Consider the following 18,458-nt stretch of genomic DNA (forward strand, 5'->3'; position numbering starts at 1 on the left):
GAAAATTTTCACAGTATGTCTGACAATATTTTTTCTTCTAGTGAAAGTCTTATTTGTTTTATTTAGGCTAGAATAAAAACAAATATAAAAAAAAACATTTCAAGGTCAAAATTATTAGCCCCTTTAAGCTACATATTTTTTGATAGTCTACAGAACAAGCCATCGTTATACAATAACCTGCCTAGTTAATCTAATTAACCTAGTTAAGCCTTTAAATGTCACTTTAAGCTGTATAGTAGTGTCTTGAATAATATTTAGTCACATATTATTTACGGTCATCAAGGCAAAGATTAAATAAATCAGTTATTAGGAATGAGTTATTAAAACTATTATGTTTAGAAATGTGTTGAAAAAAATCTTCTCTCCATTAAACAGAAATTGGGGAAAAAAATAAACAGGGGGGCTAATAATTCTGACTTCAACTGTATGTACAAAATAAACTAAAAACACCAACATTATGTAATGGAGATAGAGTAGTTAAAACATATTTAAGCAACAAATCATTAAGATGGCAGGAACAAGTGATAACAGGATAGGTAGGTACAAGGTAATATGAATGATGACACATCTGATGTTTTATAAACCACATTTTTAAGTGTTTTGAACATATTGTAAGTGGTTATTTCTCTGATGCTGCCAGGGACAGAGTTTCACTCCTGTGCAGCTGTAACTGAAAAGGCACCCTGACCAAAGGCACATTTCCAGAGTGGGACAATATAGTCTCCTCGGGCTGCCCCTCGTGTTGCTCTCTGTGTGGTGTTCCTTATGTTTACAAACCGACTGAGAGGTGGAGATGACAGACCATGAATGATTTTATACATCAGACAAATGTTTGAATACTTAATGACATTTTTCCAACTTAACAGCTTATGTTAATTCTATTTTAATACTTAAATTAATTAAACGTTTTCCTTTTTAATATTTTAAAATGTAATTTATTTGTATTTATTTATAAATTATCTTTCAGATGTCATTTTCTTTATAGTATTACAATACAATAACTGATATTACAATACGATATTAATTAGAATAGATTTTATTTAATACAGAATTAATTTATTACAATTTTAAGCAAATTAATAGAAAATGAAAGCTTGATTTATAATGAAAGCCCTTGATTTATAGTGTACATTAGACTACATTTAGGGACTTATTTTTGTTTTGTTTTGTTTTTTAAGAGTTGCACACTTAAATCTGATGAATTATGTTGAGGAAAAAAACCCACTGTTTACCATTTGTGAAACCTAACTATGCACCAATCATCTTGGTCCTTATCTTGAGGAACCTTTTATTATGCAATGTTATCATTACATTTTTCAAATTTATTTGAAGTGCAACAAACCACACCAAAACATCCCGAAAAGTTTCACAAAATAACCCTATTAAATTTCACCCCCCTAGGGATGAATGTGTGACTACTGTATATTGAAGCCAGGATTTGTTTTAGCATTGCCCTTGTTGTGTGTTTTGTCAGATAGTCAGATGTGTGTGTTTATGTGTGTTGACAGTGTTTGGGAGATTGTCGGCCAGCAGGGAGGAGGTTTATCAGTGCTGAGGACCTTCAGGCTGATGCGAGTGTTGAAGTTGGTCCGCTTTATGCCCGCCTTGCAGAGGCAGTTGGTGGTCCTCATGAAGACCATGGACAATGTTGCCACCTTCTGCATGCTTCTGATGCTTTTCATATTCATTTTCAGGCAAGATGAGAATAGATTTTCTGCTGTTTGAATGTGCTGTGCGTTTAGTTCATTCAGGTTTAATTGTATTTCATCATTTTTGTTTTTCAGCATTCTAGGCATGCACTTGTTTGGGTGTAAATTCGGCTCTGAGAGAGATGGAGACACACTTCCTGACCGAAAGAACTTTGATTCCTTGCTGTGGGCTATTGTTACAGTTTTTCAGGCAAGATTCATGCATGGTACACCAGCACCAATTTAGATTTTTGATTAAGAAGCCATCTTGAGTGATGAAATCATAAACAGACAGCACCAAATATAACGTTAACCGTTCCCAGCATGTATTTTTGTTGTTGCGATTAATTGCATATATATATATATATATATATATATATATATATATATATATATATATATATATATATATATATATATATATATATATATATGAAGAGTTTCATTGCAAAACGAGATATATCCATTTTGAAAAATGTTGGTTATTTGACATTATTATTTAAGACATCAACAGTCAAGTTCATTCATAATTTTTGTACATTAAACTATTACTTGAGCTCAGTCAAGGCCAGGAACACAATGTTTTTCAAATCCAGGATATTCTTTGTTTAATTTTATGTCCATAAATAGTTCATAATTAAGTAAAAAACCAAGACAAAATGCAACATATTAATCTTAACATTGTCAAACATCTTAAATTGGTAAAAAAAACTATACATCATATAGGAAAAAGGCGCTCCCTGGCCTTCCTCCTCTTGACATCAGTGGAGACTCGTTCCCTGCTGCATTTGTGTATTGTTGACAGACGCAGGAGTATTTTATTCTGGTCCACTTTTGTAGCATTTTTATACATTTTTGTTAAGTTGAAGGCTTCATCTTCTATTGTTAAATCAATGAGCAATCTCGAAGCACTTCACCGGCGGCGACTCTCTCTTGAACGTTCTATAACTGTTAAATCACACTTTGTACAGACACTGGTCTGGTGGATATCGCATTTTGTGAAAAAATACATTCTGTAGTAGGCCTAAAATGTACATGCTTAAATGTTATTAATGGCAGCAATTCACACATAGATTAAGGTACATCTGAATAGTGATTTCCAATAATAAAATACAAATGTCAAAAAAATGACGTTTATCACGTTTTGCAATCAAACTCTTCATATATATATTTTTGTTACATAAATATTTGAAATATTGTATTGTATCATATACACACATATATTATATAGAAATATAAATAAACGTTTTCTCAAATATATGCATGCCTGTGTGTATTTATATATGCATTATAAATATACACATTACACACACTTAAATTATGTCAAAACAAAAGTGCCCAGCACTATTTTTTAGCCCAGATATTTATAAATGGTCATGCAATGCACATTTTATACACTACTATTCAAATCTTTAGGGTCAGTAAGATTTATAAGTATATCAAATAAACAAAAAACTCTTCACAATAATGTTCATTTGTTAGCATTAGTTAAAATAAAGTTTATACAACATTTACAAGTCTATACAACATTTACAGTTGTATAGTTTGAACCGTGCTCTTGTGTTGCTTAATTCTTTACCTGTTGCGTTGATCTTTTGGAAAGCTTAATTCAGGAAATATTGATCCACACTCAATTAAATATTCTCGCTTTGACTTTTTTAATTTTGCCATTTTTTCTCAGGAAGGTGTTAAGCCATTTATGGTTATGGTTTTGTTTCATGAAGAATGTAAATAAAGCAAGAGCATCTAACAAAAATGAGAACAGATTGCTATTTCTTCATTTCAACCAATCCATTGTTGAAATGAAATGAGTATCTTTATTGTGTTTAATAAATACTTTTTCTGTTATAAAATCAAAGTTAGTCTTATTTAATAGATATGTATAAACAGTACACATATTACATTTCATTAACTGACAATAAACCGTACATTTCTTACAGTATTTATCAACGTTCATTAGTGTTAGATGATGCACTAATGTTAACTGAGAGGACATTGTGAGGTGTTTTAAAAAATATTTTCTAATTCAAATACATTGTATAATTTTGTACTTGTTTGTTCAAAATCTTTCCTCTAGAGCAGGGATGGGCAAACTCGATCCTGGAGGGCCGGTGTCCTGCATAGTTTTGCTCCAACCCCAATCAAACACACCTGCTTGTAGCTTTCTAGTGATCTTAAAGACACTAATTAGGGTGTTCAGGTGTGTTTGATTAGTGTTGGAGCAAAACTCTGCAGGGACACCGGCCCTCGAGGATCAAGTTTGCCCATGCCTGCTCTAGAGTAATGTAAAACAATGTGAGAGATGATATTGAGCATGGTATATCACTCTTTTTTTAGTTAGAGATGGTGTTGATGTATCACCACAATGTATAGTTTAACATGTGTGCTTGAGAGTAAATGATTCCAATACAAAAGAAACTGCAACGGCTGCTGAAAATGAATTTTTGCATCCACAAGAGTAAATTGTACTTTTAAAATAAATTATGATTGATTGGTGGATTGATTCCACAGCAGTGTATTTTAACTTTACGATTGATCAATTAAATGCTGATATGCCAGACATGAAACAATTATTTCAAAAGCATAAAAAAATACCCCAAACATTTGTGCAAGTGCAAATGACAGTTGAATTTTGTTTGTGTTTCTGATGTTTGTCTACTATGTCACTTCATATCAGATCCTGACTCAGGAGGACTGGAATAAAGTGCTGTACAACGGGATGGCCTCCACCTCTCCTGTGGCTGCTCTGTACTTCATCGCCCTCATGACCTTTGGGAATTATGTCTTGTTTAACCTCTTAGTTGCTATCTTAGTGGAGGGATTCCAAACAGAGGTAAAGCCAGTCTCCAACATATCCTCTGCATTTTCATCCTTTTTTCCCTCCACATTTCGCAGTCTGTCATCTCCTCTTTGTCCTTTAGAGTCTAGCACCTTATCTTTCTCCTCGAGCTCACTCTTGTACCTCTCCGTCTAACACTTTGTCCTAAACAGACACGACTTGACAAGATTCAAGTGAAAAGCAATTTTTCTGTCCAGGCTGAAAGCGAAAATGCCGCTCGACACTCAAAATCACAGCCAATCTGTTTGCGCGCATTCTCACACTCCACTCCACAGCTGAAAAGCGTGAAACTAAGAGCACGTACCTTGTATTTTCATGACTTTTCATTATGCTTCACTAGACTAAGTCCTCTTCCTTTAAAGTTCAAGGATTGAACTTGAAGGACTTGACAAGTTAAACTTCCATATCAATCTCCTCTCATCCTTTTTTTGATGTTTGATATATGTGAGGAGCAATTTTAGGTCTAATTTTCTATCAGTGTAAAGCTGCACGGCTCAACACCTATAGTATGGCTTATTTATGCTATTGTATATTACTCTTATGGCAGAAATAGTAAAAAGAAGTGTGCTGGTTCATTTGAATTTAGCTAGTTTATTTGGGTTAATTGAAGAAATTGTAGGGTGACGCAGTGGCGCAGTAGGTAGTGCTGTTGCCTCACAGCAAGAAGGTCGCTGGTTCGAGCCTCGGCTGGGTCAGTTGGCGTTTTTTTGTGGAGTTTGCATGTTTTCCCTGTGTTCGCGTGGGTTTCCTCCGGGTCCTCCGGTTTCCCCCACAGTCCAAAGACATGCGGTACAGTTGAATTGGGTAGGCTAAATTGTCCTTAGTGTATGAGTGTGTATGGATGTATCCCGGAGATGGGTTGCAGCTGGAAGGGCATCCGCTGCGTAATACAACGTGCTGGATAAGTTGGCGGTTCATTCCGCTGTGGCGACCCCAGATTAATGAAGGGACTAAGCCGAAAAGAAAATGAATGAATGAAGAAAATGTACATACAAGCTGTAATTATATATATGGGCAAATAAAGGTTTTATGTTTGGCAGTTTTGATAGTGTGTTTACACTAAAATATACTTAATCGTAATTAAAACATGTACACATCTAGAATAATAACATAGCCATATTACTGGCTAAAGCTTTTGTTCTGTTCAGGTTTTTCTGTAACCCAGTACTGAGAAACACCCATACACTCTCACATGCACACACATACACTACGTCCTATTTAGTTTATTCAATTCACCTACAGTAAAGCTCATGTGTTTGGACTGTGAGAGCATATGAAAACTCCACACAGAAATGCCAACTGACCCAGCCGGGACTCGAACCAGCAACCTTCTTGCTGTGAGGTGACATTGCTAATCACTGAGCCACCATTTCACCCAATTTTAAACTATTCTGAAGTTAAAAAAGGGCTTTGATGGCCAAAGACTTTTGTACAGTAGTGTGTGTGTTGGTGTATTAATGTATGTTTGGTATTTATTTTTAAATGTAATGGTAATCGTCAATTATGGCTTAATGTAACACCCCTGATATTATGCTTTAAGAAGTACACTTTGAATACCCGAATAATACACTAATTTAACCTTAAATAATGAATATGCACATTTTGTACACTAGGTATTAGAGTGCATAATGTATATAGCTGCGTTCCAAATGGCACACTATGTACTACTGACACACTTTCACACTCAACATATAAATGTAGTGTAGTCCCAAATGGAACACAAATTTTTTTTTTACTAAGCGGATATTTAAACCGTTTTCCAGATGACGTTTGTCGGTTGCCAAATTAGCAAAAGGCATCCACTGCGTAAAACATATGCTGGATAATTTGGCGGTTCATTCCGCTGTGGCGACCTCAGATTAATAAAGGGACTGAGCCGAAATGAAAATGAATAAATGAATGATTAAACATCAGTGGCCAAAATCTCTGCCCCTTCCGCTACGTGAGCAAAGCAGCATCTGTTGAGCGCGTGAAGTGTCCAACATTCCATACTTCATTTTAACAGTTAAATAAGTGCATCATCAGGATATTTAAGTGCACTTATTCTTTTCAGATTTTTCAGTGTGAATGCACTACTTACACTATTTATACTACAAAATAGCATAGAATAGTGCGTAAGTATGCAATTTAGGATGCACCTGATATTTAAGTGCATTGCATACAATAGGGACAGAGCTACTACTTTTTAAATTTTTATTTCAGCCATAAAAAAATCATCTTGATAAGAGGCTTTGGATATTTATTTCTGTTTTTATTCAGATAGTTAGCAGTTGTAGGGAAAATACTGCCTGGGAGCATTTCCAAGATGGCCGACAAGTGAACTGAATTGGGCCACCGCACCAGAGAAATACAGCAGCAACTGACAAATAGTTGTGTTATTGTCACAGCTGGTTAGGACAGACACTTGAAACGCTTGTTGCTTTGTCTTGTCATGCCTGTTTAGGACACTGCCTACTATTATTTATTTAACTAGAAGCGTTTCTTGTTCTGTTTGTAATAGGGTCTACTCCTTACTCTTCTCATACAGAACTCCTTCCTTCATTCTTTTTTTCTTTATCACCTTCTTTTTTCCATGATCTTATGAGACGACTTATCTCCCAATGCATAGCAACCATTTTTCTCTGACAGAAAGACAGACAGACACAGACAAAAAAAAAATGGCCAGACTAAGATAAATCAGAGATATAAATGTGGAACCTATGTATCATTTTGGGTGGAGGGGTTGTTTTATTACCGTCTCTTTGGAAAGGAACAAAACGAAGCACGCAGGTACCTACCGTGCAAAATTAAATACATTTTAAACATGTATTATTAAAAATATCAAGATTAGATGACTAATTTATATGGAATGAGGTAAGATGACATTGTATTTTTGTGCAGTTTGCTGAAATGTTATTTGTACTTGATTTTTAAACAAATGTGAGATTGTTTTTACTCATTTTTGGCTCACAAAGTTAATTAAGCAAATAAAAAAAAAAACATTTAATGAAAATGGTATCACTAGATGTTGATTAATTGTTCAATTGAGCAAAATCATTGTTGGAATAACAAACAGATGAATCAAAAAATCAAGTGCTTTTTTCCTTGCAACACCTCATTAGACCAACAAAACACAGAATTGAAAATTGGTTTGTCATTCATTATAATTAGCATAATAAGACGAAAAGTGAAAGTTCCTAGTGTGGATGAACACATAGAGCATTTTAGTTGACTTGAAAGAAGGTATTATCTGGACGGAGCTCAGTTTTTTTGCTTTTTTTCCCCCATCTCTAAAAGATGAGCGTGCCTCTTCTGTGCCTGTCTGCCAGACTGAAATAGCTTTCATACTGCATCATGGCAGCTCAGAGGAAATTATGCTGCTTTCAAAATAAACTTCAAACTTAAACACGAGAGGATAGCCTACCCTCAGCTGACCCTTATCTGCGTTTACCTTTACCATGTCAGATTTTATAATATTATCTCAACTGATCTGATAATCTAAAACGTATCGCTTTACTTCCCTCTGCAATCAATGAACACTGTAGTTGGCTTAATATTTTAACCTTACATGGTTTTCTGTAAACATGGTGTTTATTTTTAGTTGGCCGAACTTTTCAGTGCGTCAGGGTTGCTGGGGAAACTGGTAACTGAATGACGTGTGTGAAGCAGAGAGAGATCAAGGGGCCAGAATGAATGTCCCCTCAGCAGCGTAATGTCCCGTCCACTGAAGCAAATAGCTTCACATACATAGTTGCACTTGCACTGCTGTAAACAGCGTGTCTTGGCTGGACTACTGTGGCATATCACACTATATATCAGCTTGTTCAGTGATCTGTCCATGGAGTTTCAAAAATGAATCTGGATTTTTTTTCTTCTGGTTTTATTATTCCCACCAAAGCTGCATTTGTTTGGTTAAAAATTATATAAAAACTTTAAATAGATGTTTATATAATCATAATAGTGGTAGTAGTAGTAATAAATAATAATAATAATAATAATAATAATTTAATGATGATAATAATATTAATAGTAATAATAATGGCGATGCGGTGGCGCAGTGGGTAGTGCTGTTGCCTCACAGCAAGAAGGTCTCGGCTGGGCCAGTTGGCATTATTGTGTGGAGTTTGCTTGTTCTCTCTGTGTTTGCGTGGGAAGGAAAGTTGGCGGTTCATTCTTCTCTGGCGACCACTGATGAGTGAAGGGACTAAGCTGAAAAGAAAATGAATGAATGAATGAATGAATGAATGAATAAATAATAATAATAATAATAATAATAATAATAATAATAATAATAATAATAATAATAATAATAATAAGATTAATAATAAAAAAATATATAATAATGATAACAATAATAATAATACAACTCCTGGAAATTATTTAAAACAATTAAATATTATTATTATTATTATTATTATTATTATTATTATTATTATTATTATTATTATTATTATTATTAAAGTTGAAAACATTGTGCAGCATAAACTTGTTGAAATCCCAACAAATATAATCCCAATATATTATAATATATTATATTGTATTATATTATATTATATTATATTATATTATATTATATTATATTATATTATTTTATATTATATTATATTATATTATATTATATTATATTATATTATATTATATTATATTATATTATATTATATTATATTATATTATATTATATTATATTATATTATATTTGTCCAATAACTTTAGAACTATATATAAAACATATGCAAAAACAAATACACCTTGTGTGCAATTCTCTATTTTTCTCATAATAAAAGAGGCTACAAAAGCTGGCACAAAGAAAGACACATTTTAACTAAAATGTCAGACTCTGACAAGCTGCAGTGTGACATGCCCAGCACTCTCATTATAAGAAATGGATGCCAAGGAAGGGTGCCCAACTGATTTGTTACAGTTCTTGTAACAAGAAACAATAAAATTGACTAAATGTGTTTATAGCCTTGTTGAACATAATTTTCCAAGAGTTTTGGAACATAAAAATTGTATTATGGACCATTAAAAAGTCATCTGACCCAGAGCACTAGTTTATGATGTTAAAGAACTTGTAGAATTAAAAAGAACAACAATACTGTTATGTGCATTAGGTTTTTCAGTCAACTGCATTCATTCGCTTGATCTAATATACAAAAGTAGTCAAAAAAATTAAATATGTGTCATCTCAGACTAAAATCAAAAGCTCATTTATTTCAGTATTTACTGTACTGTACTGAACATACTGTAACATGCAAACAACCTTAACTCCACCCAAAATGCAAAAGTGCCTCATTGCTGTATGAAATATGGGAGTCAATTTCTCATGATGTGTCTTTTGTCCAATTTCTAACTCTTCTTTTGTGCTTTTTCCCTCTTTCTATCTTACCTTTTTACTCTTTGTGGTAAAATCCTAACACATGCCCAACCTTTAGGAAATAACCAAGCGGGACGATTTGCATGGCCAGCTGAGCTGTATTCAGCTGCCTATAGACTCAGGGGTATGTAGCACGCCGCATGAGACTAACCAGGAGGATCTCAGCGTTTGTGGACACTGTCACTTGTGATTGTTTCTTGTAGAAGCAGACCCGACTCAAAGTCTTTCTTCAGGTTCACTTGCTCAGTGCCTGGCGGCAGAGAACAAACCTTGTAGAGCCTCATGCTTTATTTCATCTGGCTGAAAGGATATGTTTGGGCTTATGGAAAGCCTCAGCAAAATCAGACAAAGCCAGGCCGACTGCTGTGCAAAAGCAAATAAGGCGACTCAGAAAGTCCTTTTGAATAGAACTCAAAACATTTATTATGCAGAAGCATCTCTTAATACCTCTTTACTAATTATTTTGATCTCGTAGAATTACTCTGCATGCGCTCCTCGTTTTCTTCATTTAACAAGACCTTTAAGTCTTGTTTGAAAACCCTCCGCTGAGTTCAGTAGCTCAGCGATGAAGAAAGTCCATTCAGTGAGCCAGAGCTGAGTGGAAGCACTTGACCCTGTTGAGGAGACTCATCTGTTTTGTGATTCTGGACATCACATTGTGTATTTGTTTTCATTCATTCAGCTGTGCTAGGTGACACATGCAGTGGAAGAGCACCGATGGCCTTTTACACCTTTCAGTACTTCACCTTGACAATCAAACTTTAGTTAAAAACTTTGTTAGTCATTACACAGGGGCTATTAGCACATCTCATGTCACAACATGCCTGAAATCTCTCTATCAGCAAGGTTGGTCAAGCCCAGTAGAATTCTCAAATTAAGACCTGTGATTGAGCAGCAGCCGCATAGCAACCCTAATGTCTTAATTTGACAGCACAGCCCCGGTAGACTTTCTTTTACACCTTGTACCTGACCAAAACAGTTCTGGCAAACACCTTAAAGGATTTTTTTTTTATTTAATTGAAAACTTTATTTAAATGAAGAGAAGTAAAACACAATCTCATGACAGTTCAGTCTTGCCAACTTAGTGACTTTGAAGCTAGATTTAGCGACTTTATATCCAAAAAGCACCTAGCATCAAATCTAGCAAAGAAAAAAAGACATGCGAGCATGAGGTGTGTTCCAATTCTATTGAGTGTGAATGACCTGCACATGTGCACACTGTGTATTCATGGAGCAGTCATATAGATATATGTTACTTTGTTTAAAATTAAACTATTTTATTTGACCATTTATTCTTCTCCAGTGATTATATTGCTCACGATTGCAGAGCTTTAGTTCATTACGGTTTCTGAAATTGTCCAAGCTATAACAGATTCTAGACTGCATAGTTCATGAAACAAAATAAGCTTCTTGTATTAGAGATGCATATAACACAAATATAAATATAACTTCTTTAGCACATAATTCAAGTGATAGAAATAGGAGTCAAGCTCAAAATTATTCACACCCCTGGAAAATTCTGATTTAAAGTTTTTATTCAACCAGCAATTTTTTTAAGCAGAAATGACAGGTTTCTCTCAAAAGACAATAAAACAATGTACAAGAGATGTCATTGTGTAAAAAAAAAGTTTGTGAAGTTTATTTATAAACTAGTTTCGAGAGGATCACATGCTTATGATTGACCACAGCTGGTCCTGCATTTTCTAACGCATGATCCACCAATTGATTCTAACCTCACTATAAATAACCAGGGTTTCTTCTCTCAGTTATCTTTATCTTGAAGAATCCTCCTTTTCACCCCTACTCTTCCTCCCTTTTCCTTTATAGGGCGGCACAGACATTTCTGTGTGGAGTTTACGTGTTCTCTCTGTGCTCACGTGGGTTTCCCCCGGGTTTCCCGGTTTCTTCCTACAGTCCAAAAACATGCTACATAGGTGAATTGACCGAATTAAATTGGCAAAATAGATGAGCTCCTAATCAGCAGTATATCTCCCTAGCAATCCCTAATTTTTTCGAGACCTACCTGAGCTCAAACTCCCCTTTCACGCTGCAAACAGGAGGGAGCCCCGAGCTCGAGGATCTTATGAGCTCAGAGCTCATTCCCGGGACAGCATGCCAAACATGCTTTATAATCAATCATCAGCTAAGTGTGAACTCTTGAACTGAGCTTTTAAACAAAAACTTTAAGTCAGAATTTCGGCTCGACTGTAAGTTTATGCAAATTTATGCATGCCGTCATCTAGCAACATTTAGCGATAGAGCTTCGTTACTTTCAGTTGAAAAGAGTTGGCAACACTGTGGAAGTGGCTGTAACTATATTACATTTTGGCAAATTTGAGGCACATTTTTATGAATTTGAACTTTGTCAATTATACATTGATCTACCTACATCCGAATAAAGACTAGATTTTGTTTAACAATTATGCATTTTTAACAATTAATTTGAATCCACCAATCATTTGTCAAAAAGTACAAAATTAGTTTGCATCAGATCTATTTAGTGAGTCATTTGATCCACTTAGCAGATCTAATTGATTTGTGAACAATTTATTCACTTGCATCCAGTCATTTCAATGAACCAGTTGATTCACTTGAGTCAAAAACTGTGATGAATGAGATTGTGGATAAAGAGTCAAATACTTCTGATTTATTTGCATGTCTTTAATGATGAGATCATACTTTTTTTATGAGATCAAATGTTTTAAATAAGCCTAAACTAAATTCAAAATGATTTGTTTACAGATTTTTTTTATTTAAAAACTTTTACAAGTATCATGTCAAAATGAGGGCATTTTGTTTTACCCAAAACAGTATACTACATTTCACCCACATTTCTTTGCTTAGAAAGGCCATGTTGGAGTGAGGATAGTCAAGCACAATCCAGACACATTGTCCACAGTGCTCAGTTCTGATCTTGCAGTGAGTAACACTGGGCGCTAATGTTCAGCTAACCGCCAACTGTACTCAAAAGATGCCGGTGGTGGTCCCTGAAAATGCATAGTAATGCCTCTCTGCTAGTTCAATCTATCACAGCTGTGTTTTGTTTCACGTTTGGTATAAAGGGGCACTGAGATCTGACATAAAGTATCTAGACTCCAGTGTCATAGCTAACTAAGTTTTGTTTTTTTGTTGCTTTAGATATTGTGTTATTCCCTATTGACAAGTCCTATTCACTGTTTTTCGTTGTAGTCATGGTGTGGATTAATTGCTGTTCAATTGTGCCGTGTTTGGTGTTGCAGTGATCCCACTGGTTTCAACTCAAATTTGCTTTTTTCTTCATTACACACTCATTACTAATGTATTGATTTTCTTTCAGAAACTGAAACGGACAAAGTTTTGATTCAGCTTGATGTTAAGTGAAGCCAATGGGATACATTGTTTGTAGGAGCATGGTTTGTCAGAATGGTCTCCACTTTATCTTTCTCTTTGACATATAGTATACTATGGTAAATGCACAAAATATTTAGTACTTGCTAATAGTGTTTTTACATCCATTAATCAAAATATGAGGGACCAGCTTCTCAATCATGTTGTTAAATGTACAATCAATGTTTAAAATTAGAAACCTTGAAGTCCCTGATATACTTTAAGCTAAATCAAAGAATAAACATAATGTTATGTCATTTTAAACTAAATCAGGCCAAAACTTAATTTTATTTGGAGTTTGAAAGAGCCAAAGTGGGCTTTCCAGATAATTACTAATAAAGATAGCCATGATAGTTCATGCTCGGGCACTCTGCCTTTCATGAATGCTTTATAAATATTAAATAAACACCAAAAAAAAAGCTGCTTTATAGTAGGGCTGAACACACATTTATCGTTTGTGCATCGATATCACAGTGTGTGTATCAGCAATGGTCACATCGCTGGATTCGGTTATTTATTTAAGATTAAAATGTAAAGATATGATTACATATTATTTTTAAGATAAATATACAATGATGACAATGTTATTTTACGATTGTTCAATTTCTGTACTTGAATACCATTACACTCCCCAAAAAACCATAACTGTTTATTTTATTATTTTTTACTCTGCCATATTTATATTGTAAATTATTGTTTTATGCAGATGCATTACATTGAATATGACTTGATCATCCCAGACGGTTTAAAATGAATGAATTGTTTCCAAATAGAGCTATTCAAATCATCTGGTGAAATTATATTCATATCACAATATACAGATGATGAAAATGAAAATTCCAAATGATGTTTATCAGAGCAAGAAAGTTTTCACAGTATGTCTGATAATATTTTTTCTTCTGGAGAAAGTCTTATTTTTTTTATTGCAGCTAGAAGCAGTTTTTAATTTTTTAAAAGTCATTTTAAGGTCAAAATGATTAGCCCTTTTAAGCTATATATTTTTTCGATAGTCTACAGAACAAACCATCATTATACAATAACTTGCTTAATTACACTAACTTGTCTAGTTAACCCAATTAACCTAGTTAAGCCTTTAAATGTCCCTTAAGCTTTATAGAAATGTCTTGAAAATATCTAGTAAAATATTATTTACTGTCATCGTGGAAAAGATAAAATAAATCAGTTATTAGAAATGAGTTATTAAAACTTATGTTTAGAAATGTGTTAAAAAAAATCTGCTCTCTGTTTTTGCTCTTCGGGAAAAAAATAAGGGGGGCAGGGCGCTAATAATTCAGGGGGGCTAATAATTCTGACTTAAACTGTATATCGCAGCAAAGCAAAATATTGCAATGTCAGATTTTTCCAATGTTATGCAGCCCTACTTTATAGTAGTGCAGTAAAGGTATAATTCTAATTAAACAGTAAGCACTATTTTGTTTTATGGTGAAGCCACTTGCATAAACCAATTTATGTTATAGAGTTAAACAAAGGTGACAAGACTTAGGTGGAGTGCAAAATTGGAGAGCAAATGTAGGCATATTTACATCAAATTCTTTCTTAAGTGTTGTTGTCTTACGTCTGTAAATGTAATCGCATGTGTGTTTAGTTAGAGAAAGAAAAAATTTCACCACATATTTACATATTTATCTAAATGCCTCTACCTGCAGCAGGAATATGTTGGATTATTTGCTGACAGCTTAGATATTTCAAGCTTAAATTTTACACCTTAATGAATAACTAAACAGAACTTTGCTGGAAGTATATCAGGGCCTTGATAGTTGAACTGAGAGACTGATCCACAACCTTAAACAGTGATCTCTGTTTTGACAAACCATCCAGGGTTCTGTACGAGACCACACTGAAACTCTAGGCATGATGTCATTTTATAACCAGCACAAGACTTGAAGACGAGGAGGATACAGGCCAAACAATGTGATGAGCCCTCTGATAAAAATAGCAGTGTTTATTTCTCCTGCCTGATCATTGGACGTGCCGGCTTTACTGGTGCTCCAGTGAGCTGAGAAAAAACCCACACATATTCACCCGCATGTGGATATGTCTTACGCTAATAAAGCAGATGGTCTGACCATGAGATCATCTGCTTAAAAATACACCAAAAGATACATTTGACTAATCTTTAGCATGCAATACTGCTGGTTTCAGAGTGGTAGTGCATTCTGGTGCTGTCTAATGCATGCTGGCACTTTTTTTTTCATGCTGGTTTTTTTGTTTCTTTGTGCTTTCCCCTGATCAGGATGTCTCTCCCTTAGATACCAGTCACCCTCTGGATTTTTTGAGGGCTGCTGGGGTGGGGAGATCACACCTTCGTCCTCCTGCTTGTTGTTCACCTTGCAATATTTTCCCTAAATGCCAGAAATACTAAGACATGGTGACTAATGTTATTTTTTCCCTTCTGTGTTTGATAAAGGGTGATGCCTCAAAGTCAGACTCTGAAGCCGATATTTATGCACGGAGCTTGGAGGATGTTTCGGGACACAAGAAGGATATGTCTGCATCATCCGGTTAGACCCATAGAAAATATACTTTACATAAAAACATGTGGTATATTCAGGGTTTTTATTTTGTTTTTATTTTGTTTTTCTTTATTTATTTTTTGTTATTATTTAATATAAATTTCCATATTATTTTAGTAAATACTAGTGAATTTTCAATCATTAAAAATATTTAAAATTTATATTTATTAATATACATATTTTCCTAGAATTTCTTTATCTAATTTTACGCCTGTTTCACACCGTAAGCGAGAGCAGAGCATGAGCAGCGCGTGCGCAGTGCGAATGAAAAGCAGGGTTGGCAGCTTTTGCACAGATCAATCTATCTCTGTCTATTCTATGTAGTTACCTATGATCACATTGCTGTGCTAAAGAACTGTTTGTTTCTCATGCTCTATGAGGAGTGTCACTGATGTAGTTTAAGGTGCACTCGGTCAGAAGACAATCGGCTGTGATATCATGTCATTTTGTTTTTGATTGTCATGATGATGTAGCCCTAAAGTTATAATAATATTTATACAATATAGTTATAATGATATTTATACATGATCAAACTAGTGTACAACTTATGATCTGCTCACGCTTGCGGTGTGAAACGGGCTTTAGAGCTATTTATATTTGATTAACTTTAAATTAACTTAATTATATATATATTTTGTTTGTTTTATTAGACCATGCTTAGATCTTGCTGAATCCTGATATTGCAAAATGACTAAAAGACTTAGAGCTAGATATTACTTGAATATAGGACACAAGCAATTGTATGTATATGAACTCCTGTAATTTGAAATCCACTAACATTTGATCATGAAATATTTTAAAATGTATTAATTCAATCTTAACTTGACGTTTGTTTTTTTACATTAGCTGATACATCTCAGATGACCTTTGACTTTTCTAGTAGTGGGTTTATAATTTATATTTTTCTTTATTTACTGATTTGATGCTTCCTGGTTCTTCTTGAAGATTAAATCCTGAATGAAATATTAATACTTGAAATAGTTCCTAATGCATTTTTCAGCGGTCTGTCATGTTTTGTAGCATCAGTTGTAATGTTGGACATACTGTACTTTCCCTCTCCTTGTTGTACACACAGTTGTGCCCATCAATGGCCATGTGGATCTGAAGAGCAGCCTGACGCCGCCTCTGATCACCCACACAGCTGCCACACCAATGCCCATCCCCAAGATATCAGGAGGAGGAGATTCAGCACTAAGCCACGAGTCCCGCAGAGGCAGCAGTGTCTCTATGGAACCCAATGGACAAGACAAATCTCCAGTTTGTACAATTTTTTGTTAGGAAATTATATAAGACCTATATATATATATATATATATATATACGACCCATTCATAATATTATGCAATATGACATAATGATATTTATTCTTAACAATAAAATTAGATAAACCACGCATGCAACTATGAGCAAGTAAAAAAGAGAAGTAGTCAGACTTGTTGTAGTGTTGTTTTTCTATTTTCTTTGCCTTGATGTGCTTTTTATTTAAGATGCTTTGAAATAAATATATATAACTTCTAATATAAATGAATAATAATAATAATAATAATAATAATAATAATAATAATAATAATAATAATAATAATAATAATAATAACAATAATATTAAATGCTTTATTTAAAAATAAATAAACATATATTTTTTAATGTAAAAGATACTTTTCTATGATTTTTTTAATAAATAAATAATTCATATTGTAACTACAAAAGTTTTTATTCACTAATAATTGCTCATGGTGGAAAAAAACTGGAAGGCAACTGTATTATGCTGATCAATGTTGTTACTCTGAATTTCGTCAGACTTATCAGGGTCACATTGGTGGTAGTAGTATTAAAGAGCCCTTATTATGCATTAAAAAAGGTCGTGTTTTGGGGTCTCCAACAACGGTCTGATATTCATGCAAGGTCAAAAAACACCTTCATTGTCTTATAATGTGCATTTATTTTTACCAAATTATCTCAACGATTCCCTTATGATTTGTTCAGTGATTCATTTGTTCCCAAACCCCTCCGTAGCGCGATGCTAAACTGCGCTGATTGGTCTGTTGACCCAATCTGCTGCGATTGGTCGACTGCATTCAGCGCGAGACAGAGAAAATCACCCACCACAGCTTATCAACAATTTTGAAGTAGTTTGAGTGCACAGTGTATGTGTGAGCCCAATGCAGGAGTACATTAAAGCAATGCAGTTAAAATTGCTCTATTCTTAACCATGACACACATTCAGTATTAATCCACACAGTGGCAAAAGCTGAACTTTTTTTGAAACGTGACCGCCGCATGTGTGTGAACAGCTGACGGTGACCATAGCAACGACAAACGGCAGAGGATGACGAGCTTACAAACACGTTTAAATCCATAAAGAAAGCGGCACGCGTCGCATTTTCAAAGTAGTTTTACAAGCTATATGAGAATATAAAGAGTTAACCTGACACAGTACAGGCCACATGGAGCAGTTACAAGTAACAAAACACAATTAAATACACATTTTGCAAGCTAGAGAAAACAAAGAGGCAACTATTTTTATCGCACTTACTTACACTTGTGAAATGGAGGAAGAAACTCATTTATGAACTGTGTACTGTGAAGTTCTTGTAAATCTCTGACAAAGTCCCATACATCAATAGTCTTTTCTGATACTTCCTTTAACAAATGGACAACGAATGCCCTGTTGTAAGTGTG

General features: G+C 34.3%; 1 protein-coding gene across 1 annotated transcript in view; it reads left to right on the forward strand.

Moving 5' to 3' along the window:
• cacna1g (calcium channel, voltage-dependent, T type, alpha 1G subunit) overlaps positions 1-18,458 on the forward strand; it is a 219,791-nt gene that overhangs the window by 84,385 nt on the left and 116,948 nt on the right. Inside the window, exons 10-15 of the mRNA XM_056470083.1 lie at positions 1,509-1,694; positions 1,785-1,899; positions 4,366-4,521; positions 9,939-10,004; positions 15,675-15,768; positions 16,856-17,037. Of these exons, the coding sequence (XP_056326058.1) occupies positions 1,509-1,694; positions 1,785-1,899; positions 4,366-4,521; positions 9,939-10,004; positions 15,675-15,768; positions 16,856-17,037 (799 nt within the window). The remainder of the gene's footprint in view (positions 1-1,508; positions 1,695-1,784; positions 1,900-4,365; positions 4,522-9,938; positions 10,005-15,674; positions 15,769-16,855; positions 17,038-18,458) is intronic.

Source organism: Danio aesculapii, chromosome 12 (assembly GCF_903798145.1).
Source record: "Danio aesculapii chromosome 12, fDanAes4.1, whole genome shotgun sequence".
NCBI classification, from domain to species: domain Eukaryota; kingdom Metazoa; phylum Chordata; class Actinopteri; order Cypriniformes; family Danionidae; genus Danio; species Danio aesculapii.